This window comes from Stylophora pistillata, chromosome 10 (genome assembly GCF_964205215.1).
Source record: "Stylophora pistillata chromosome 10, jaStyPist1.2, whole genome shotgun sequence".
Lineage (NCBI taxonomy): Eukaryota > Metazoa > Cnidaria > Anthozoa > Scleractinia > Pocilloporidae > Stylophora > Stylophora pistillata.
In genome coordinates this window covers 8,056,892-8,082,047 of record NC_142528.1, presented here as the reverse complement: position 1 = coordinate 8,082,047, position 25,156 = coordinate 8,056,892, and the positions used below count along the sequence as shown (strand labels likewise).

General features: G+C 38.7%; 1 protein-coding gene and 1 pseudogene across 3 annotated transcripts; one reads left to right on the top strand and one right to left on the bottom strand.

Annotated features, from left to right (window-relative positions):
- Positions 1–7,249: 7,249 nt before the first annotated feature.
- Positions 7,250–23,760, top strand: LOC148721665 (cornifelin-like). 2 transcript variants are annotated; one of them, XM_088735715.1, is made up of 4 exons: positions 7,250–7,392; positions 21,009–21,149; positions 22,078–22,220; positions 23,077–23,760. In XM_088735715.1, the coding sequence occupies exons 2-4, from the start codon at positions 21,038–21,040 to the stop codon at positions 23,167–23,169; spliced, it is 348 nt and encodes a 115-aa protein (XP_088591841.1). In that variant the 5' UTR covers positions 7,250–7,392; positions 21,009–21,037; the 3' UTR covers positions 23,170–23,760. The 2 variants fall into 2 exon arrangements, 1 of the variants encoding a protein (XP_088591841.1); XR_015992397.1 differs by lacking the exons at positions 7,250–7,392; positions 23,077–23,760 and adding exons at positions 14,432–14,792; positions 15,485–15,588 and having other exon boundaries at positions 22,078–22,221.
- Positions 8,654–13,943, bottom strand: LOC148721666 (uncharacterized; annotated as a pseudogene). Its single transcript, XR_015992396.1, has 5 exons — positions 13,604–13,943; positions 12,161–12,231; positions 11,048–11,154; positions 10,378–10,486; positions 8,654–9,536 (listed from the first exon to the last, which is right to left on the bottom strand). The product of XR_015992396.1 is annotated as an uncharacterized LOC148721666 (transcript).
- Positions 23,761–25,156: the final 1,396 nt, after the last annotated feature.

The following is a 25,156-nucleotide window of genomic DNA, read 5'->3' as shown; positions in this document are numbered from 1 at the left end:
TCCTCGCTCATTTCTGTTAATCTAAGATATTACCTCCTGGCTACTTATCTGCAAAAAATGCTGTTGGGCAATGCAAACAACCAACATACCCAAACTCTACCAAAAGATGCAGATTTCAGGAAGGAAAAACAAAGAGAGACGTCAGAACAAATGGTGGCAGCCATTGCAGAAACGTTGACTTCAAATTCTCGCCTCGGAATACTAGGCTTCGTGGCTTCGCCTGGGCAATAATTAAATAAAAGTGGGTCGTCTAATTTCGCTGTAAGCGGCGACCTAGCGATAAAATCAGTGTTTGTAAGCATCGTTTACTCCGCTATATTGAATTCTCAGGTGGATTACCGCTGTACACCCGTTCCCCGTTTCCCGTTTCCCGTTTCCCGTTTCCCGTTTCCCGTTCCCCGTTCCCCGTTCCTCTTTCCTAGTTTTCCGTTTCCCGTTCCCCGTTCCCCGTTCTTCGTTCTCCGTTCCCCGTTCCCCTGTTCCCCGTTCCCCGTTCCCCGTTCCCCGTTCTCCGTTCTCCGTTCTCCGTTCCCCGTTCCCCGTTCCCCGTTCCCCGTTCCCCGTTCCCCGTTCCCCGTTCCCCGTTCCCCGTTCCCCGTTCCCCGTTCCCCGTTCCCCATTCTCCGTTACCAGTTTTAGTAACATCCCTTTTGGAAGGCGAAGTGTGGTTCTTTTCGATCTCGAAAGGAGTTTTTGGGAAAATGATTCAGTGCGATTTAATCAAACTTTAAAGTTCGATAAAATGAGCCTATATGACGATGCCATCAGTTATTCGAAAATGTACACATTCACACGCAAACTCGATTGTTTCGCATTTCACATCCAATCTACAGCTTATTTAATGTAATATCATCTTACCGTCCATATTGCTGTACCATAAAAGGGGATTACAGTCCTGAAATTGTTGCATTGCTCCCATAATAACGTTATAACTTGGCAGCATAGTCAACGCATCCTGATAATGATTGTTTACAAAGCGTATCTCAGGGTTTCTCTCTTTCCATTTCGTTGAAAAGGAGGCTGTAATTACTTCACGTGGGAGATCTTTGTTTAAATATAAGTCTTCAACTAAACCGCGAACCAAATGTTGGCGAAATGTTGCTAGTTAGAAACATGTTTCTCGTGGCTGTAGGAACTAAGGTCGTGTGTTACTTAAAGGAAACAGGAGCAAACAATTATTTAACTCCGATCCTTGTTGAGTTCATATTTTTATTTTGTTAATTATTGTTTAGGTTGATAAAGCTCATTTTAGGACAAAAAGAACGAAATGATAAACCTAGTTCGGTGATTAAAACCTCTGCTTGCTACAATTCTACTGTATTTTACTGTTGATAAGTATTCAACTTCCCTGCACTCTTACTAAATTTTCTTCCATTGACGGTATGTCATGGTAATATTCAAAATGAGTTACAGTCAAACCTACCAAATGAAATTCAGAGGGGTATTTTTATCGTTAGTCGCTGAAACCACACTGAGTATAGAAACACTTGGCGCTTACTTTGTGTAAGAAGGAACCGGTCGAGATGACAATTGTCTCGAGTAGAGGTAAGAATTTTAAATCATTTGCAAGTATTTTTTAAGACGCTGAAAAATTGAATCGTATTTCTTTCCTCTTCCTTACTATTTTAATGTTTGATTAATTACAGAAATTACCTTGAAACTGGCATTTTCGTTTACCAATAAAGTGAATTGCAGAGAAAAGATATGAACTCTGCAACAGCATTGCGTGTCGTTCTCCTCATAAGGATGTCCGTTGCTCGTTCAAAACTATAGTAAGAGTACACTTTGACTTCGATAGACGATCCAGAAAAGGGGAAACAGTAATTATACCTCTTCTTGCCTGTTCAAGGCGGATTGAGAGCAATTCCGCTAGCCTCGGTTTTTCCGGGCCAAAAGACGAGGTTGACCTAGTTCTTAGCCGAGCAGCCACATTCTCTCCTCCTGCTGACATACATTCCATGACAAAGCTTGGTTTGGGGTGAACGAGAGGCTCTAGTTCGAGGCGCAGAGTTCCTTCTGATATATCAAACCATGCTCAATAATATATCGCCATGTGATGCATTGATTGGCTTTGGACTCCTATAAGAAGTAGTTATTCACTTCTCAAATTTATTATCATGGAAGGAACGATTTAAGGAGATAGGCACAACATGGGTTTGTTTACTTTCTTTTTTCTGGTTAAATCTAGATGTCAATCTTTTCCCGATGGGCGTGAACATTCTGGTCTGACCAGACAACACTATTATGTTAAATTTTTCATTACGCATCAGCCACGCTCTATAATATTTCGCCATATAATGCATTGATGGCTTTGGACCCGACCATATTTGAGGGGGATAGATCACTACTTGGCTACCTTCTTGGGCAAGAATACTAAATGACTAACTAGTTGAGTTGATTTTTCAAAGCCACTGTTTCCAAAATGCAAGTCTTTGATGTAGGTATACCGACTCGCACTCGAGTCTGCTGTGTCAGCTGGTGCAATGATTACTCGAAGCGTTTCTTGTGTTCCGAGATACGCAAAAATGGTTTTATTTCCAGATGTGAGCTTTTTTTGGACCGCTGCCGGGAAAAGGTGGGTGTGAAAATTGTGAACGTGCTACCTGGGTCGTAGTCTTACTACCGGCACGAGTAACTTAACTAGGCACAGTAGCCTCTGGAGAACAAGTAGTATAAATATAAAGCTATATAATTTGGATATATCAACAAAGTTGAAATGGTAAATTGGCCACCGAAACGATTACAAGAGCTGACGTTTCGAGCGTTAGCCATTCGTCGGAGCGATTTTCGTCGGAGTATTTTGATTGCTGCGACTACTAACTTTTGTCTTAGCATTTTTCAATCCACAGCATTCTATTCGCTCCGACGAAGGGCTAACGCTTGAAACGTCAGCTTTTGTAATCGTTACGGTGGCCAATTTACCATTTCAACTTTGTTGATATATCCAAATTATTTCGTTACTCCCACCGAAGCAGCCCCAAACAGTTTCTTTCGAAACTATCAGCCTTTAAATATAAAGCTGTTGAACGTTGGCTTTAACAAACATTTCAGCGAAAGTTGTGGTTTTCCAGGTTTGACCCTTATAAAACTTCTTTTAAATAAACAAATATTCAAACTCTACACTTTTCTTTGTCGCACATCTGCAGTGATGTATGATGGGCTATGCCCTTTGCAGATCTTTCGCTCTTCTTCTGTCCTAAAATGAGCTTTATCGCCCGAAGTACCATGAAACATTCAATTAAGTTTAAAAGTAAAGGAATGACCTCATAGTTTGCGCAACTTAAAACAACAACGGATAAATTTTTCAAATGCCTAATTTGCACTAACCAACACCCTGTGGGTGTTGGCACTCACGTACGGTTTGATGCTTCAACCGAAAAATTTCTTCTTTTTCCCTTTTCGTATTCCGCCACGTGAAACTACATTAAGTTTCAACGAGACTAAAAATGTATATCCAGTGCGAGGGAAAAACACTTTAGAGAAATGATAAACGAATGGGTGTCAAGGCTGGCTAGGGATGTTAAGAGCACGAGAAAAGTTTACTTTTTGAGTGTTCGCTTCAATAACCCCTAAGCAAGTTATTATGCTGGTAAACCGCCCGACATGACAGAGCGGTTGGGGCTATTGCCTCCTATAGGAGAGAAGTCTGCTGTGTATTGAGTGCGAATTTCGAATAACTAAGACACTCTGAAAAAAAACAATAAGTAGCACTGGGAAGAATTGAGTCAAAATTGCGTCAAGATTGGAATTCTATTGTTACACTCACTCACTCACTCACTCTTCTCGATCTCTTTATGCGAAAACCGGTTTTGAGTACAAAAGTTGTTGGACCACCATGTCTACATCTCACCCCGGGCATTGTTTAGCATCATCCAATCAGTGTGGGGCAAACAGCGTGACGGTTGCTCCTTGGCACACGAAATCGGGGCCGCGGATGCTGATCGCTTCGAAAGCTGCATTTCTCGAAAATTTTTTGGCGGTTAGCGCTTGGATTTTGAATGGATCTTCGATTGAATGCGACGAGAAGAAGCGTCAACCTTTCAGTTTATCTGGTTTTCGATTTGGAATCCGGGCGATTCTTATTTCTGGGTGAAAATCGGCTTCGCGCTAGCGCGGTCGAAAATGAACTTTTCAACCCTTGTCTCCTTCTTATAATGTATAGTAACAGTCGACGCAAAACCCACCAAATCGCTCAAATTCGCCATTTAGAGCCACAGAAACGACAATACACAGCAAGTGAGGTAGGTTTACATTTATTTTGAGCTTTAACTCAGACATTTCATGATATAAGTTTACGATAAGAAGAATCTTCAATATTCTACATACATACATACATAAACTTTATTGAAGTGTCTTCCATACATTTCTTTATATTTCGAATAAACAGCCACACTCGTCGCTTGTCTGGGCTCCCTGTGTTCAAACAGGAAAATTATTGCACCTTACATTGCACCTTTTATAACGTATGGATTAACTTCTTGGGGAACTGCATCTAAACAAAAACGCGTACTCCGTCTTATTCACTTTGCCCCAGTAAGGGAGCATGCAATACCCTTTTTTTTGAAAGCAAAACTTCTTCCACTAGAATTCCAATATTATGAAAAAATTGCTAATCTGATATACGACATCAATGCTACTTCTGCACCAAGTAATATTTCGAATTTATTTTCTAACATTTCCAGCATTCACTCTTACGGCACACGTTCATAAACGTCTGAGCATTTTTATACTAAAAAATCTGCGCTTAATGTTCAAAGTAAGGCTTTTTCACGTGTTGGCGTTTAAATCTGGAATGGGATACCAACTAGTGTTAAAAACTTATCCAAGAACTCTTTTAAAAAATCCATTAGAACAAAAATAATCGAAATTCTAGAAATTGAAAACTCCTATGTTGAAATAGATACTCTAATTAATAAGATGAACATGGTTAACTTCTAACTGTAATTATGTTTAGTCTGTAGTCGACTCCAAAGGCGAATTAGATACTTTTTATCATTTGATGAAAGGTTAATTTGTAACTGTAATTATGTTTAGTCTCTAGTCTCTTTAGTCTGTAGTTTTCCTCTTTCCTCTGTCATGTTGTAATTTTATGTGAATATTATTAGGTAAAATTGTGTAAAATTACTTTTCAATTGTCTGGCTTGCCGCGACTAGCTCTTCGCTATTTGCAAGCCAGCCTAGTAATAACCACCTGATATTTACTAAAACTAGGAAAACTTATGAAAAAAAACATAAAAACAAATAAACAAATTATAGCGGCCAGTATTACGGGCAGGTCAGGCGCTGGCCTGGATGCAGCCGGGGCAAGGTACAACGGTTGATTGATTTTCCAGTCGCCGCTTTACCAGTCCAACAATGAAGCAGTAAATGTGGCGCGAGATCCAGAAGTGCCCACTCAAAGCAAAGGGAAAGGAAAAGCTAAATTGATTAAAATTAAAGTAAAATATAGTATCGGTGTTATTTTTGGCTGTTAACCGAATTTGACAGCTTTAACAGCTTCGACATTTTTAGTGCGGATGCAAGATGCAACAGAGTAGACAAAAATTTGTCAAGACGAAATTTGTCCTTTGATTTTGTCGGGACAATTCTAGTTTAGTCTACGAGTGCGGATTGTACTGCGTGATTATGTCCTGACAATCTTTCGTCATCCATGTCATCGTTGTTCTTGGTGTTCGTCTGATCGGTCAAATTAACGACGAAAAAACAAGGACACAAAAAACAACTCAAAATAAATGTCATAACCCTGCAGCTGGGCGAAGCCGTGTGTAGATGGGATGGAATTTGTAGAGTGGGTAGAGTGTATCACACGGAATAAAGTAAATGCCGCACATTATAACGGGCTATCATACACATTGTATGTAAGTGAACGCCAATACAATCATTAAGCTTTGTTTTTAAGATAACAGTGAAACAGAAGAGTACAATATTTCTAATGTTTAGATAAAGTCTACTATTTTAAGACCTTTAAGCTGCTGGGCGAAGACGTTTATCTCGGTAGAGCTTGATCGCTTGTCACTCAATTTTGACGAGTTAATGTGGAAGAACCCTTCGTGATTGCAATTTCCGTAGCGTTTTTTTTTCACAGCCACGATTAGGTTATGATATGATTCTGGATATTGCCCTTTGAAAGGAAAAAGTGTGTGGTCGTTCACGCGTATCCACAGAGATGGAAAAGACACAAAGAAAAGCGAAAACAAAAATAAAGAGAAACGATTCATAGTTTATCTGTATTGTAAGGTTTGTAAACAAATTTGTTCAATGCAAGGATCTTAACAATTCCACGTCGTATATTTATCAATTGTGTCAGAGGAGTGTGAGGGGAAGGTAATACAGAGAACATAACAAAGAAAAAATCAGCCCCACCATAATGGATTTTAGGACCTTGACAAAACTATTTTGAGCGAATCATGGTAATAATAATAATAATAATAATAATAATAATCAACGTTATTTAAAGAGGGTAAAACACATAACAGTATAAAACTGACAAACCAGTGGCCCTCTTAAAATATATTACAAATAATTATTGAAAAAGATTAAAAACTAATTAATTATGGAAAAAGATCAAGAGCTAAAAATCTAAAATTACAAAGTTTATAAAAACTATAAGATAAAATGTTCTAATCGTTTATAACTATTCTCAAAAAAATCTAACATGGCCTTCTTAAAACATTTGATAGTAGGTTTCATTCTTATGTCCAGTGGTAAGGTATTCCAGAGGCGTGAGGTCGATACTGTGAAAGACCTACCTCCCTCTGACTCCCGTTTGAATCAGGGACAGACGAGGTTTAGTTGTCCATGTCTGCTTGATCTTTCATTTATGTCTGCATTTCTTACGAGCATTTGGGACATATAAGGTGGACAGTCCCCAGACAATCGTTTGTACACCATTAGTGACCTATTTACTTTTGCCTCATGAAAGAATGGAACCCAATCCAATTTCCTAAACAGTTGTACGCTATTCGCTCTAGTGTCAGCTCCGAGAATTACACGTGCCGCGCGTTTCTGAAGTTTAAAGACTTTCTGCAAATTCTCAGCAGAACAAGATGTCCATATGGTTGATGCATAAAGCATTGTCTGCTTGATCATAGCATTTTAATAAAGTTTCCTTTGATCAATGGGCAAAAAGCGTCTTATTTTTCGCAGCACGGCAATTCTCTGCGAGATGGTACAGGAAAGGTGAAAGGTGTCTTCCTGTCCTTGGATGTTTCTCGAATTACCTATTAGTGACTTCGTTTCCAAGGTCACTCTGACGTCACACACATGAAAATGAAATAGAAACTACCCAGTGTCGACGCATATTTGGTGTGGCCAATCGTTCTTGTTGCTGCATTGAAAATCCAGAGGTGTGTGTCCGCTTTCTCAGGAGAGGTTCTGCGTGATTATTATCAGGTATGAAAGTTTACAAGCAAATTTCTTCGATCTTGACAGTGAGAAAAACCCCGATTCGAGTTAACTGGATTATTTTCTTCGGTAATAACATTGAGAGATTCGCGATACTGGTTATCATCCACATCATGTAGCTCATCTTTAAGCTACGCCTTCAGTCAGAAGAAAACACTTGGGATTTACTTCTATGTTAAGTAATTTCAAGGCTTTGTGAAATTTCTTTGTCGCAATATATCAACTCACACGCGTCGAGAAGTATATCTCATCTAAGGGTTCCGTCGCTACATTTCTGCTTTTATGATTCCCCGCACAGCACGAACAATCAAATTTAAGTTGGCGTAATGGCGACTTGAAGCTAGCGTAAAGTTCTCATTTACGAAACTTTACGTTACCTTTACACTACGTAAAGGCAAGCTTTACGCAACCTTTATGCATATGTGTAAAGTTGGTGTAATGAGACTTCTTTAAGCCGCCTTTAAACTTTGAGTAAAGCTAGCGTAAAGTTCTCATTTACGAAACTTTACGCTATCTTTACACTACGTAAAGGCACGTTTTACGCAACCTTGATGCATATGTGTAAAGTAGGTGTAATGAGACTTCTTTAAGCCGACTTTAAACTTGGAGTAAAGCTAACGTAAAGTTCTCATTTACACAACTTTAAGTTACATTTTACGTTACGTACAGGCAAGCTTTACGCTACCTTTACGTCTATGTAAAGTTGCTGTAATGAGACTCTTTAAGCCGCCTTTAAATTTAGCGTAAAGGTAGTGTAAAGTCAACTTTACGCTTAAAGGTGCGTGTAAAGCGACAGTAAAGACACGGTACTTCCTTACGCTAATTTTACACCTGGCGTAGACAGTTTAATCCCAATGTTATGCTTATTAAAGCGACACATGTTACTTCTTCAAAATGATTTATTTTTTTAAGAAATCTGCTCGCAAGAGCTTCTGGGTCACTAAATACTGTAATATTATATTAAAAAGACGAAATTGTGAACCTCTTGTCATGTCAAAAAAATATCTTAAAAATATCTATATACATCTATGTATAAAAGTCATAACCCTTCTTCCAGTATCTTCAAAATAGAACAGAGGGAAACAAAAATTATAAACCGTTTTCTCATTTCAATTGATAGATACTACAATAATTACTGTTTTAATCGCTCTCATCTAAGTCGCTGTAGTGGCCTACAGGTTCTGTACTTTTTTGGATTTCGGGCTTTCTTTTCTAACATTTCTTAACAGTATCACTAAAAATGACAAAGTACAATTTCCGTAATAATTTAATATTAAATAAACTTAGTAAACATGGCAAGTGTCAACTCACTGCAAAGTCGCCTATGCGCACTGTCCTTTTTTGATTAGTGAGCTTTCTTTTCAAATATTTCTTAACTGTAACATTAAAAAGATAAACTTGTGCACTTCAAACAAAACTATGTGAGCCATTTACTCATAAATATTGAAACTGGTGTACTGCTGTCTTCCTGAAATTGACCAATCTTTGCAACTTTGGGGTTCTCCCAGAATAAACTCAAGGGTGCTCATTGTAGTCAATGCCATTAATGTTCAATAAACTTAGTACTCTGGAGAAGTGGCAGCTCTTTTTAAGGGCCTACGCACAGTGTCTTTCTTTGATTTTGGCACTTTTTTCCTCTTTGCTGAGGTGTCAGATGACCTTCCTGTTCCTAAGAGTTGGTTGCTGTGGGATGGAGTTCTAGGTGTTGGAGGGTAGCTGAGGACGGGGGTATTGTGAGATGACATTGTAGGTGTTGGAGGGCTGAAAGTGGGGCTAGTAAATGTTGCTGGGTCTTCAGGCCTCACTGCCCATTCCAGACCATCAATAGGTCGGGGCTTTGTACATGGCATTGAATGAAATCGCCTTGCCACCATGTTCACTCTTGCTCGCACATTTAGGCTTTTAATATGCGCATCATCAAGAGCTTTTTTTACTTTTGTCAATGCTGACCTTTCCCAAGGCAATTTTTTGACAAGATACCCAGAAAGTTTGGGTTGTCCATTTTCATCATCTGAAAAGTCTGACTCGTCAGAGCTGGTGTATTGGGAACTTCCAACAGCCTGCTCCACCAAAGCTTTCTTCTCCCCTGACCAAGGCATGGTCTTTTGGGTTTGAAGTCTCCTCTGGATTTTCTAAGCAATCAAAGAAAAAGCTCAAAAATCAACAAAAGTAGATAATATTCATCTAACAGAGAGCCAAATCATTGAGATTTTAATCTTTTACTAGTTGATTACCACTATAACATTACTAAGCTAATAAAAATATTTGCATGTGTGATCATTAAAGATGGCTCAACGCAGTTTCGGACACTTAGATTTTGATGGGTTTCTATAAACACTCTTTATCACTTGATGCTACAATTAAGGTCGGGTTCACAGGAACCTTAAATTTTCAAAAAAATTTGTGGTGGCTGTGAACCCTGTCCACAGAATTTCTTTTAACTTTGTCAAAAGTTGCATCCTATCATGCTTATCAAATTAAGAGTGTTTTTTAGGAGGTTGCTATGGTAACTTATTGTGTCACAAAAATAACAATGTGGTCACCAATGATTAGGCAGTATTCTTATACATGTACCATGATTGTGACATCAAGTGATGGAGAGTGGTCATAATAACCCATCCAAATCTAAGGGCTGGAAACTGTTTCGAGCCACCTGACAATTGACAAATCCAATTCAATTTATAAAATAGTATTATATGTATCATATTCAAGTATCTCAGAATAGCTTGTTAATAGATATTAATGTCCACAAATTCTCAGGAGTTACATTTTTGAAAGGCAAAAATTTTACTTGCAGACATTCTCTAACTAGAAATAACTCACATTTTGCAACCTTGCCAGAGTTAATTTTGAGCCATGTTTAAAACTCAAGAAATGCCTAATAACAGGAGATACCAGTGTTAGCCTAACATTCATAAGTTTACAGAGATTGTACTGAAAAGGTAATTACGGCATATTACAACAGAAACTTACATCTCTCACTCTCCCCTGCTTCTGACAGAGATTCTTGTGAGCCTCTTGCTTCCCTTTTTTGCTCTCATTGAAGCATCATGTAGACTTTTCAAATATGTGGCACCAGCACCTTAGGAGAAAATGTTACACCATCAGTACAGTGTAATGGGAGAATTAAAAATTTTCATTCACTCAATAGTAATAATTGTTTTAATAATCCATCAAATGTTTTTGCTGATGTGTGATTGGTTTAAATGTAAATGTGTCATGTGACTGAATATTCCATGTGCAGTGAAACTTGGGAAATATTTGATTGATACTGCACATGTAAAATGCAGAAATATGAAAGAAGGGTAATAAACTCAACAACCTCCATTTGGCATGAAAAAATGCTCAGATATATGTCCGTGGACATTATTCGGACCACAAAGTTCACAGTTTTCCTCAAGCTACGCTGTATGCTCTTGGAAAACTGTTCACTTCTTGGAACAGATGTCTGCGAACAAGTATCGCAGCATATTTCCATGCCAAATGGAGGCTGGAGAATAACCAATATACCAGTAACCCACAATAAAATACTGAAAGCAGAATGTACAATCTTTGGATGTGTGGGCAAATTCTGGTCAAAGGGCAGACTTTAAAAGCCCTCTTTGTAATCCTGCAAATAACTCTTATAATTCGTTGTTCATACCTTTCATCTCAGCTACAGACCAGGGACACTTTTCAGTTCCTATGTGATCAGCCACAATTGCATCCATAACTGTTTTTGTGACTTCTTCATTGGTTTCTGATTTAGAGCTATCAAAAGTTTTAACAAAAAAAAAACAATATAAAAGAAATTCAATGTTAAGTTTGGTCAAGAGGAACTTTTTGCAAGACCAAAAATTTAATGTGCAACCATTATTTAAAATTATACTCAGTTTGTCCCAAGCATGGACTGCAAAGCAAAGAAAAATCTGATATTCCAACTGGAGTCCAGTGCACGACTTTCTGTACATTGCTTTTATGCTCTAGCAACTGAGCCAAATACATACACAATATGTGCATTGCTTGATCTTAGTGCCCTAGTTTCCTACAGTGTAGTGTCCTTATCTAATACTTGTAGTCAAAATATTTATTTCCCCACAAGACTTTGCACTAGGTAAAACATTTAAACATGCTCTTTAATTTCTGGGCTTTTAAAAGGGCATTGTCACGCTATTTGGCAACTATATAAAAAGCTAGAAGGTGCCTTTCCATCAATTGAATTCCAAAACTAAGTCTGGTTTTGTTATTAAAGACTATTTGAAGGTTCTGAAACTGTTTCCTGTCACCTATCACTATGGATGACAAGGATGGAAATTGATTGAAACTTGAAAAAATTGACCAATTTTTTCAAACTTTGATGCTATATCTTCGAAAAACCCTCAAGAAATTTATTATGGTTAGCCTTCTCTGATAAAATGCATTTTATATCTTCGTCATAGCTTTACAGAAGCATTTTGTTTATGAGTAAAGCCTTAAAGTAATGATTTCAGCACAGAATTGACCTAAAACAGCAAAATCCTCATGACAATGCCCCTTTACACCCACAGGGATTGTGGAGCAAACATGCAATATTTATGTATAGCAGGGGACGTGTCACTATCTTTCCTGTAATGTGCCATATGGAAATTGTGTTGTCCTACATGTATATTTGCTAAAATTCAATTTCTCACTGTGTAAAACAAACAAACAAACATACAGAAAAAATCGTACAAACAAACAAACCAACAAACAACAGGGAACCAGGAAATAACTCTACTATCAAAGAAACAGCCTTTACCACTCATCCAACTTAAAGCCCTCAAAAGCTTCATTCTGCATAAGGACTTTGTACATGTTTCCGAAGTCTTGCTATAACCATCAGATAGAAAGAACACAAAGCAGTAAAATTAGTGGTAATTACCTCAGATACCTGGCAAAACAAACAAAAACAAATTAAAAATGGATCTATGGTAAATGTGCAGCTCTTCATGTATTTCCATTCCAGTTTCTCATACAATTTACAGTGTACGTGTAGATGTGCAATTAGAGTGATCTAATTTGAAACTTTGACACGCACATGATCGTGCACCAAGTACATGATCATGGCAAAATTTGTTGACCTCCCCAATCAAAGATTATGCCTTGTTGTGGCATCAGCATTGAAAACAGCAAGCAGATAATTATTGCAAGTCCATCACCTTTGGAATGATAGACACCTGAAGCATTGCAAGAAAAGAAACAGGAAAGAGGCAAAATGCTGATGTTGGTATCCTGAAGTGATCTAGCACTTTTCCAAAAACAGGAACTCCCAGACAGTACATGTAGCTAAAGTATGCTTTGTTGGCTGCAAAGAGGACATTGGGAGGAAATGAAAGCTCTCACCCCCCTGCTCTCGAATTGAGAACTGTCCATGACTTTGTGGTCAAAACACACAATTACATGAAAATGATAAACTGTATGGTATATCAAATATACAAACAACAAATGTGTTATATTCTGCGAAGTTGGGAGCAACTTCTGGTGAAGTAATACACTTATTTACTTACTAGGTAAATCATCCCCCCCCAAAAAAAAGTAAATAAATAAACACCACCACTCTCTCATTGAGACTAGGCAATGTCGGGAAACGTCTTCACACCACAGATGGCACAAGTTTTTTTTTACAACAGACTGCATCAAATTCCTTAAATATCTCCGCCATACACAGGCGGCCAAAGCTCACTACTAGAAATGCAGACGTGACTCTTGGTTTGAGTAGTATAGTTTTACAAACGGTTATTTATAAAGGTTTGTATGGGATGTAATCGGTTTGCCTTAAAAGCGCGAAAAAATGTCATGTTTTGAAGTAAAATTGACTTACCTTATTGCCTTGTTGTATTCTTTGTTGATTACCAGCGTCTCAGGCCATTTTGAAGAGTTTTCGGCGAGTTAGCGCTATTTTGGTGTTCCACTGCTAAAAGAAAGCAGTAATACACTTGACATTTTTCTCTCTTTTAAGGCAAACCGATTACATCTCATACAAACCTTTATAAATAACCGTTTGTAACACTACACCACTCTAACCAAGAGTCACGTCTGCATTTCTAGTGAGCTTGGACTGCCTGTGGGCCACACTGAGCACGTGGTCATCTACTACCTCACGGATCGTGGAGGGCACGAAATTTATGAACAGGCCGAATTTTTGAACAGAACAAACTAAGCGATCATGGTTAACAGGAAACCAAGATAAAAATATACTTACACGACACTGCTGAGGGACAGGGGTCTTCCTTTTTCTTTTCCTGCTTTCTCGCTCTTGTCCTGAATTTGAAGAGCTCTCTATTTTTGCACCGAGTTCTGCGAGGATGCATTTCTGCTCGTTGTCGCGCTCTTCCAGCTCCTCTCGAAGACGCACGTTTTCAGCGATAACCCTCTCTAGCAAAACGACGTATTGATCTTCCATTTTGCGGATGAAAGAACGTTAACGAGCACGAAGCAAAAAGGATAAATTAACTGAAAAAAGGACGCTCACAACCGGAAACATCACAATGAAATGGCCTTTAATTACGCCGACAAAAGAGCCCGCCGTGTTCCCGCCAGTAGACGAGATGTAGAGAGAAAGAAAGTCTCAAGCACTCTAAACAACAAACGTGTCTAGTTACAATGATAAGGTTGAGATCGGACGTCAGCATTATCAGGCGCCTCTGGCAGCCGCTTCAGTCCATGTAACGATCTCACCTTCCCTCCCATCCCACCCCAGGGGAGGACATCCACCACACAGTAATCTCGTGCGTGGGAAATTAACGTCTCCTACCCCTAACCCTGCAGGAGACGGGGCCTACGGTTTATTCGTCCTTATCCGAGAAGACTAGAATATCTATCCATTTCTTTATATTATAGAAAGGTAGCAAATTCTCCTCACTTATTTTAAGACCATGAGTATTTGTCCGGCCGGGGCTCGAACCCTCGACCTCCCGCACAACACAATCCGGCGCTCTAACCAATTGAGCTAATTGTACTGATTGGCTTTCTTCCACAAAAACGGTAGGTGATTGGCTGAAGTAGTTTACTCTAACCCAGTATCTTCTCGGTCAAAAAGAAAGTTGACATGTGCAGTGTTGTCCTGTTTGTTACATACGTTCGGCGCAAATAACAAACTTTCGGTAGTTCACGATTTGCAAGATGTCTTCGAGGAGTCAGTCTCGCTTGAGAAAACAATCTAGACTATGGTGTGGCCATTGCAATGAATACTTATCGAGAGCAGCTTTCTGGAAACATCGTAAAGCTCATTATAATGTGCACAGTGAACGTTGGACGACTTTTAAAGGATGACGCTGAAAATGTTGAACAAGAAGCAAAGAGAGGAAAGTATGATCCTGAGTTCCACGGAGAACCGGACCTATCTGATTCTTCAGGTGACGAGGATCTTGAGACAGCTATATTTAATCGAGGTATGTAGCGGCTTATAACTATTCAAGACTGGTCATAAAACATAACAAGATACTAAGAAAGTAAATGCTAGACTGACGGCTGCTCTAAGTGAAGAAAAAAAACAACATAAGCATGCTAGCTTCCCCAGTTCCTCCACGTAATCCCAGCACAGGGTTTAGTACCCCCTAAATTCATCTCCATAGCGTACACTACAAAGCTCTGAAACGAAGAAAACTAGCCATCCAGAATTAGTGATAATGTTGCTGCTGGGATCTGCCATGGACACATTTCAAAGCCCATGCAGAATGCCATGCTAACAAATTGACCTGACCAGAGGAAGGGAGCGCACAGTTCTTAATAAGCCATAGACTGAAGAGTCACGTTTCGTGTAATCAAACTTGGTCATGGTTTTTTAAGCTATATGTCAACATTGGCTGCTAGGCAGTTGATATATATGAAACAATAGGACTCCTGACCTAACAGTAAGCAAAATAGATTTTAAAAGATTATAACAGTATTCCCACCTAGTCTTGTTGGTTATTGTTGCTGTGTGCCCATATTTTTTTTTTCTGTCAAGCAAATTGGAAAAGGCAAATGGGAATGTGTTGGGTTGAAATGAAAAATGATTTAAAGCAAATGTCAAGGGGTTGTAATGTCACCGGGCTTAGGTTTCTACAAAATTTCGAGATGTTTCATTACTTTTGTTTAACAGGTTCTACCCTAGTCGATGATTGTGAGGATTCATTCAATTTGGGTGACGACGTAGACTTTCTCAGTGCAATGAATGATGATAAGGAGGGAAATAAGTCTGATGAGGTAGATTTCCAACATTATACCTATATTGTTATTTTGAATTTAACTCAAACATGTAAAGCACACACTTCTGTAACAAAGCTAATTTGTAATCACTGGTGTAAACTCTTACATTGTACATGTAAGTCTTGTAATACCTCAGTTTTGTAATATTATTATTCCAAACGCAAGCGAGGCAAAGCTCGCAATTGTTGTTACAGTCTCCTCGGAGTGCAAGCTAACTTGAGTATCTGGGCTAAACGTATAATTTCCCATTAAGTTGTCGCATGCACATGCGGGGAGAACACTGAGTCTTCAGCAAGTAGCTTTTGTGCAGAAATGACAAGAACTGAAAAAACCTGAATGTTTAATTATCTCATGCAGAACATGATGCATGGTCTGGTTTTTGTCAGTTATAACAATAGTGAACAATAGAAATGTAAAACATGCCTTCTTATGTGCAGTATTTGCTTTCATGATTATTGTGTGTTTGTTAATCTTCTCATGTGCAGTTGTATCTCTTCACTGCTAATTTATTGCTCATGTAATAACAGGGTTGCAAATAACATTCGGACATTGGGTGACCAAAATTTGCTTGTGTCCAACAAATTCTTAATTGTGGTTGGACATGATGTCTGGGAAATTTTTTTTTTTTCGTATGCATTTTACAGTAAGGATGAAGAAAATCTGCCTTGAGTAAATTACTAAATCTTACTCTGTGCTGGGACGATCTTATTAACTCAAGGGTTTTGTAAGTCACGCAACGACATTACCTACCTGAAAGGTAGCATTTGATAATGCCTGTGAAAAAGTAGTGAGTTGCTTATTTTTGTTCAAATTTTTTGAGAGTTACTACAGTAAAATTTCTCAGCAAATTAAATACAGTTCACAAATTATACACAAGCTGTACAAGCCCTACACAAGCTCAGAATACACAAAATGTCCCCTCTTAATGTGAAGATAATTATTATTTATTTCTATGTATTTTATTAATCTGGTGGAATTTCTGGAAGAATTTGTTATGGTTTCCTTTATTTGCCTAGCTTCCTTTATTTATTATTGTTGTGCTCATTTTCTTTTGCCTGTCATTTTTTGTAATCAAACTCATATTTGGGTAAACAAAATAAAATTGTAGTGTCTGAATTTGGTTTCCACTCAGTTAGTGCTATGGTGGAACAGTGATAACACAGACCCTTATAACAGTGAAATGATACATTTTACTGTTAAAAATAATAATTATAAGTACCAGTGATAAAAATGCAAACCAAAGCAAGGAAGTAATAACTTGATAATTTAAGAAAATATAGTTTTCAACTTTTTTCGGTGATATCTGACCACAATTTGTTTTGTCTGACCAAGATGGTGTCTTAGCAGGACCTACAGTACCTACATTTTGGTCACCCAATTTACTTTAAGAGAAAAACATTGCAGCTATTGATTAGCGATGCAAATCAGTTACATCAGTTTGCATGAAGTATAAACCCAAAAATAGAGAGAAAACAGATACATGTAAGGCCTTGTTAATAATATAGCCTTGAAAGTTTGCATATTCTCTGCAAAAATGCCAGCAATCTCATAATACTGTTCGCCATGTTCAGGGTTAGAAATTAAACGAAATCAATGACAAAATAGTTTCACATTTAGCTTTTAGGAAAAAATACTTTAAAGAAGGCTTGAGGCAAGGAGGCATTTTCAAACTGTAAGGTTAATTGAAACATAGGATTGCTTTATAGGCTATGAGTTGTAATTGTAATTACTGTTTTGATTGTTATATAAACAACCCTTTATAATGAGAGCAAGAAAAACACTCTCTTCTCTGTTGTTCCATAGACAGCCTCTAGATATGAGCAATTTTGGGCTCTGATTGGTTCTTCATTACTGGGCCATCAGCTCATTTCAAACCAGTAGATTATCATAAGTATCCCACTGGCAAGTAAATCTTGTATATCCTTTTGTAGGCAAGAGTGTTTCTCCGAGAGAATGTATCTTTGGCTCTGAACATTCAGGGTTGTCTATATGATTATTACTTAATATGCCGCTTAATCCTACCATGCAATGTTCACGAGGAATCATTATTTTTTAGATTATCTTTAACTTCTTCTACTCGACTCGATTTTGAGGACTAATTGTCAAATATCCAATTGGTAAAGAAGTTGGCCCAGTGGGCAGTCCAAATAAATATTTCTTTCAGAGAAGTCTTACATTTATTTACACCTTTTCCCGCTTCTGTGCAAGGCTGCAGAGGGTAAGAGGGTACAGAGATAAGTGTTGACATCTTAACGTTCCTTTACACAAAGTGTGCCCTTACACAAACCTTAGGTAAACGGCGTAAAGGAGCATGCATGATTCTGACCATCTTAATGTTACCTTTACAAAAGCGTATTTAAACGTTCGGTTAGTAAAGTGTGCATTACATCACCTTTACATCCCTGGTAAATAAGCGTAAATTTGACCCATCAACTTTACGTAAACTTTACAACTGCTTTACATTTAGTTGAGTAAAGTGCGAGTTTACGCCAACTTTACGTTTTGAGTAAATAAGCGTAAATTCGACCCACCGATTTTACGCTAGCTTTAAGTGGGCTGTACGTCGTGTTGCGTAAATCTTCCTTTACAGACCTTTACCAACCATGTAAAGTTGATGTAAAGTTTGTTAACCATCTTTACGCAGATTTACGCAACTTTAATTTGGCGTAAATCTACATTTTCATGCTGTGATCTCTTCTTGCTTCCTCTCTATTCGATTTCACGGTAATGAAATAATCCAATGAAATGCGTCACTTTTCTTATTAAAATCCATCTCAACATTTTTTAGATATTGTCACCCGCTTGACTAGGTTTTAATGCTCGACGAATTATTTCAATTTGGTATCGTACCATACAGAAAAAAGCGTTCGAAACTGTCAGTAGTATTAGTTTAGCGTATGCTTTACTTTGGTGCTGTCGCTGCCAAATGACTGACTTCTGTTGACTTGTTACCAATCGCCATAGAAACCAGAACCACAAACAAAAGATGTTTTTCAGCTTTACGAAATTCTTGACATTTCGAGGTTAATTTAGGAGTTAATTAATTACCTGACAAACAACACCCTCGCGGAACAAGAGTCGCATTACCGTAAAGTTATGTTGAATTTTTTTCCGCGTTGTACTACCATTCTGCTCACAAAATAGCGATGTAATTAACTGCATCAGCACAGAATCTTAAATTTAAGAATATTTAGCGAGATCATGTCATTGCTAAGGATCTTTTTATCACTGTAAGAGGGGATAGGATGTTTTTTCACTCGTTTTTGTCGTCTTTTTTTGCGAGACTAGCGGGAAATCGTGCATTTTGCGCGGGAAAGATACCGGTATGAATATTTGGGCGTGCGCGATTTACTCAAGTTTCGTTAAAAAATGTCATTTTGATGCATATTAGAGATGGCATTTTGCAGATAACATCAATGGCTTATCGCGAGTGATTAAATCTTAACCCCAAACTTCGGAATGTTTGCCTCGTTCTGGGAATTATAAAGTACAACCCCACCCCCCCCCCTTGATAGATGATATGGTTTAATCAACCCAGTCGATAATGAAGGGTTCCTAAAGTTGAAGTTTGGAGCGTTGGCGTTTCGTCAGAGCAAACCATTGCAATGACCCGTTAACTGCACTTGTAAGCATTATTGAACTTATGAAAATGGAGTGAGTTCCGACGAGATCTCTCCAAACAAATTGAAGAATTGGGTTTTTAAAGAAACGTTCTCGAAGACCATTTACAGAAAATGCTTAAATCTGAAGTGAGTTTTTTTTTCTAGCCACAAGTGAAAGTGAAACCTCAGCCGAGCACACTAATTAGTTTGAACAGTTACTGCTGCAGGGCATGTTCTGCGGAATAATTTTAGTCACGTCAACGACTCGACCACAGTTGTTCGCGTCGATTCGGGGTTCATTTATGTGTGTGTCTTCTCGTTCGACCTTTTCATATTACTTGTGGATGCTTTACTGCGGCAGTTGTGAAAAATCATGTACTCCGGATGAGAACGTTTTTGTCACGGATACAATATTGACTTTAAATTAAAGAGTAATATATTCATGACAAGTTCATTTGAATATTCTTGATGGATACGCCATCAAACATTAACCGTGGTTGAAAGAAACGTACTAATTATGTAAATATTGAGCTGGTCTTTGCCGTTCTCGCGTTTTAAGTTTTGTAAAGCGGGGGCTTGGCGGGGGGGGGGGGGTGGTGGTGGTGGTGGTAATAGACCAATGAAGGCTCAGTCCTTTCGTGTCCTCCAAATTTCTTGTAAGGGAGTTATCGGAATCATAGCGTGAAATTTTCAAGGCAAAATTCCCAGTCTCATGATCAGGGCCACATATTTCGATGGGTGAATTTGTGGCACGAATCCCTTAGCGAAATATTTTGTTGTAGGAGTATTTTTTGATCATCTGCATGCTCAATTAATAATGTCACAAATCGGTGACGAACACACTGGACACTTATGATGGACGATCCTCGCAGTAGATAGCGCTATTTGAGCAATAGCGAAATTCAGACCTGAAAAAAATCAGGCCTGTACGGGACTCGAACCACTGACCTCTGCGATACTAGTGCAGCGCTCTAACCAATTGAGCTAACAAGCCAAAGGTCGCAGAGGTCAGTGGTTCGAGTCCCGTACAGGCCTGATTTTTTTTCAGGTCTGAATTTCGCTATTGCTCAAATAGCGCTATCTACTGCGAGGATCGTCCATCATACGTATCAAATACCGCAGTTCAAAATATATGATTTTCATATATTTATTCTATCTCATTTATCACTTTCACGGGTTCATTACGAATCAACTTAACGGCCTGCTCTCAGTTGGCTTGTTAGCTCAATTGGTTAGAGCGCTGCACTAGTATCGCAGAGGTCAGTGGTTCGAGTCCCGTACAGGCCTGATTTTTTTCAGGTCTGAATTTCGCTATTGCTCAAATAGCGCTATCTACTGCGAGGATCGTCCATCATACGTATCAAATACCGCAGTTCAAAATATATGATTTTCATATATTTATTCTATCTCATTTATCACTTTCACGGGTTCATTACGAATCAACTTAACGGCCTGCTCTCAGTTGGCTTGTTAGCTCAATTGGTTAGAGCGCTGCACTAGTATCGCAGAGGTCAGTGGTTCGAGTCCCGTACATACCTGATTTTTTTCAGGTCTGAATTTCGCTATTGCTCAAATAGCGCTATCTACTGCGAGGATCGTCCATCATACGTATCAAATACCGCAGTTCAAAATATATGATTTTCATATATTTATTCTATCACACTGGACACTGTTAAGATTGCGTAGCCATTTTAACTTCCTTTACGAACCACGTACAACACATTCCGGGAAATTTGAGTGGGACTATACCTTGATGTGGAATGGGTGGCAGAATGAAAATAATAAACTTACTCTTTCTGTTTTTCTTTTCGCTAGTCAGTCGCTAGATTTCTGAAGGAGTGAAAATGGCCCAAATCGTGACCGCCCAGCCTGGTGCAACTGTTGTAGTTACACAAACTCAAGTTCTGAGGGACTGGAATTCAGGACTGCTTTCCTGCTTCGATGATTGTGGAAGCTGTAAGTTGTACCGGTGATAATTCAGCGCTCCAAGCTGCGAAACGTTGTGGCCGCCATAGCGACTAAATTTGCTGCTAAAAGCCGGCGACACACTTGCGATTTTATACACCGATCGCAATGATCAGTGTATAAAATCGCCGATATTTGGCATGTCAGATATCAGCGATTTTCGCCAGCAATCAATTCACTATGATCGGGGAATAAAATCGCCTAGTGTGTTACCGACTTAGGTTGCCATTTTGCCGACATGCGTCGGGCGTTCAAGTAGCAAGTTGTAACGTTTTAATAAGTTATTTTTCTTTATTTTTTGAAGTCAGTGAGAGATAAACAATTTCAAATTTCAAAAAATTTTTCATTGACAACCAACGAACCGATTAGAACAAACTAACTTTAACGACGGATATGTTGTCGTTTCGTACCCTCGGACGTTTCGTAGTCATTTTGTGTCGGTTTGTACCCAACCTGCTGGTCGGTTGGTACTTCGTGCCCGTCCCAACATTCAGTGATGATGTAAAACCAGGAGATTTCACGGAACACCTCACGCATATATTTTTCCTATTTATCATAATAAACCGACATTTAAGCGTACCTAACACGGAAACGTACCTTATTGATGTGGGTACAAAACGACTCAACTAAATTGATGCAAACGGTCTTAGCTGGGTACGAATCAACTGAGTACCAAACTTCCGTGGGCACGAAACGACTGGTAACCATGGAAACTCCGATCACAGTTGACTTGCGAAAAAAAATGACCTATCGGTCCTCACGAACTGGCTTTCAAAGCCAAACAATTTCATACTTGACTCCGATGATGACTGAATCACCAAAGTTTTCCAGGGCTTCCATCGTGCGGACGATCAGACCAAACGATTAGAGATTGACAAATTTAACGTGTTTGTTTGTTTTGTTTTTAATCTGTGTACAGGCCTGACCGGCTGGTGCTGTCCCTGCTTTTTGTTGTACAGCATCTCATCTCGTATGGGTGAGGGGTGCCTGTATGCCTATTGCTGCTCCGAGATTGCTCCATTCACTCTGAGGGCCAAACTACGAACCGAGCAGCACATCCAGGTGGGTCCTCAAACGTATCAACTCTTTTTAACTTTTCCCTACAATGAGTGCCTATACATTATCCAGCAAACGGGTTATGAGAATACTCAAAGTTATCAGTTAGAAGTTGTTTTCTGGTCTAATACTAATTTCTCATTACTAATGGATAAGGAGATGTGTAGCAGCTAGAGGAGGGTATTAACAATTTGCTGTCGAGAGTCAAAGGGTTAAATTTCTCCCGCTATCGACCACTAGCAGTTCCCCCTTTTCAGCGAAATCTGCCTTCTGCGCCAATGTTTCCCTTCTACTGCTGCTTGTCCTTTAGGGCAAACAATTAGAGATCCGACTGATTTTAAGCCAAGAACGCCGGACAAAGAGTTGTGTTTCTAGTAAGCACGAGGACCTCTATTATTATTGTTATTATTATTATTATTATTAATATTATTATGAATATTATTATTATTAATATTATTATTATTATTATTATTATTATTATTATTATTATTATTATTATTATTAAGCACGACACAATTGTCTTCCTCATTCAAGGAAAATTGCGTTGTGGTAAAGACACAAGTGTTATCGTTTTCCATAGGGGAAAGGTCTCAGTTAAGTCCAGTAACAATAAGAGTGAAAAAGTTTTTGGTCAAAAAGTGTAAGATGAAAGTTTACGTGGTAAATATGTTTTTGTAAATCGCCCAAAACTTGAACTCAAAGATAAAGTTCCCTATTACCTCTTAGTGTTTTTCTTTGTAAACTGACTTTGCTTAACATTTGACTTCAAATTATTTATATGAAGCTCCCTTTTTTATTGTTTCCAATTAAGCATCCAAAGTTATTACTCATCTAAATTAAGATGTTTTTTTCTTTGCGGCAGGGATCCCTTTGCAACGATGCACTCACTATCATGTGTTGCTTTAGTTGTGCCCTGTGTCAGATGGCTCGTGAGCTTAACTCCGTCGGCAAGTAGAGTGGAGTACTTCTGGAGAACATCAACGAAGATATGCATGTTCAATTATCTCGTGTAGCCTTTTTTGGCGTTTTTCTTTTAAACTTATACTTTGAATCTTTCATCAGTCAGTGTGAAGCATAGGACTTTGTATTTTCGTGTAGGCTTTTGTTAGGCGTGATTGTTTGTATTTTTAGCTGGTCGTAATTTCTTTGATGACGTGCAGGGCGCGTGTGCTTGGGTGATTTTCATTCGGTTTTACAGTACCACGCCGGCGCGTTAGATCATACATTCAGCACGATTACAAATTTGTGTTCAATTATTTTTTGTGGCCTTTTTTGGCGTTTTTCTTTTAAACCTATACTTTGAATATTTTATCAGTCAGTGTCAAACATATGACTTTGTAATTTCGTGTAGGCTTTTGTTAGGCGGGATTATTTGTATTTTTGCTAGTCTTATTTTCTTTGATGACGTGCAGGGCGCGTGTGCTTGTGTGGTTTTCATTCGGTTTCACAGTAACACGCCGGCGCGTTAGATCATATATTCAGTACGATCACAAATTGTAACCAGCTAATACAAAACCGTAATCATTAAAGTGTTCTGATCTTTTCATCTTGTTTCTTTTGCTGTGTGACTTGACGCCTTACTGGCCTCCTTCCTGGCGGGCCACTGGGAAATGTTGTGGTCTGGAATCTAGCGCGTGGACTTTAGATCGAGTCGTCGTTTTCAATCCGAAGCCTGGTCATTATAGACCACTTTCATAAATGGCTGCCGGATTAATATTCTTTTGTTTAAATTTAAATTAGCCCTTCTGGCCTCGTTATCCAGTACAAAATTCAATAGAATACATTATCTCAAGCGAGGCCAAAGGGGCTAATTTAAATTTAAACAAAAGAATATTAATCTGGCAGCCAGTTATGAAAGTGGTCAATGATGTTAGCTTTGTGGACAAACTTTACCCCCACAATGTCTTCCGCTCCCCACCACGGTCAAGCGGCTCAGTTGCAGTTACACAGTAAGATCTGGGTACTAGATTGAGGGGTACTGACAACCTGTCCAGGGGTCCGTTTCTCGAAAGTCCCGGTAACTTAACGGGCCCGAAGCCAAGTTTTCAAATCAAAATTTAAAGGATAGAAAAGCAGGTTCTAGCACACAAATTAGTACATTTTGTTTCTTAAGCTGACAGTTTTATTGCATGATTTTCAAAACTTTTGAAATCCCCATCTTGAATGTAACCAGAACAGCTTTACGGGTCCGTTCAGTGACCGGGACTTTCGAGAAACAGGCCGCAGGGAACCTGATAAGAAGCGGGGTGGGAAGGGGGAATAATCAGCGATGGATTAGCTCCCATTCTAGACAGGGGGAGTTAGTAGCTATAATCCCACTCGCTTCATGATACGGAAACCGAGATAAGTCCAGAGACGGAAGTCAATAACAGAAAATATGGTGAAAGGATTGATTTTCACTTATCATTTGTCAGGGTTCTCTTTGTAAGAATGCCGTTGTCAAAGTGTTCTGCTAATTCTTCGCTGAGTGACGGAAGGCGATGCCAATGTTATTGGCAGGAAAAGGGGTGTAGCTCCATGGCGGGGAAATGCGTGGCCAATGTGCCACGTGACTGCTCACTGCAAGCGCATTGTCCCAAATCCGGCGACACTGATTTATCCGAAGGTCCTGCTGCGCAAATTAAAATAAAATAAAATCTTTCTACCAAACCTTGTCCTTTACGTTCAAAATGTTGACGGAAAAGAAAATAGCCTCGTGGAAGGAAAGATGATAGCGCGTTATGTGAAAAATACCCCATGGACGTGAAAACTTCGGCAATTATTTAATATGAAACAAATATATGTACAGTCGCTCTTCATACAATATGTTCTTTTAAGACTTCGCTTATATAAATACTTAATTCAAAATTTTTCTTAAATAACGATGACTTTAAATCGCGGTTTAACCCTTTGTTTCATATTCTTATTCTGCAAATATACAACTTTGGACTGTGAAGCACGTG

Excerpts from the sequence above, each read along its gene's own strand:
- LOC148721665 (XM_088735715.1), top strand. The coding sequence starts at position 21,038 with ATGGCCCAAATCGTGACCGCCCAGCCTGGTGCAACTGTTGTAGTTACA. Across the intron at positions 21,150-22,077 it reads CTTCGATGATTGTGGAAGCT|GCCTGACCGGCTGGTGCTGT; the intron begins GTAAGTTGTACC and ends ATCTGTGTACAG. Across the intron at positions 22,221-23,076 it reads GAACCGAGCAGCACATCCAG|GGATCCCTTTGCAACGATGC; the intron begins GTGGGTCCTCAA and ends TCTTTGCGGCAG.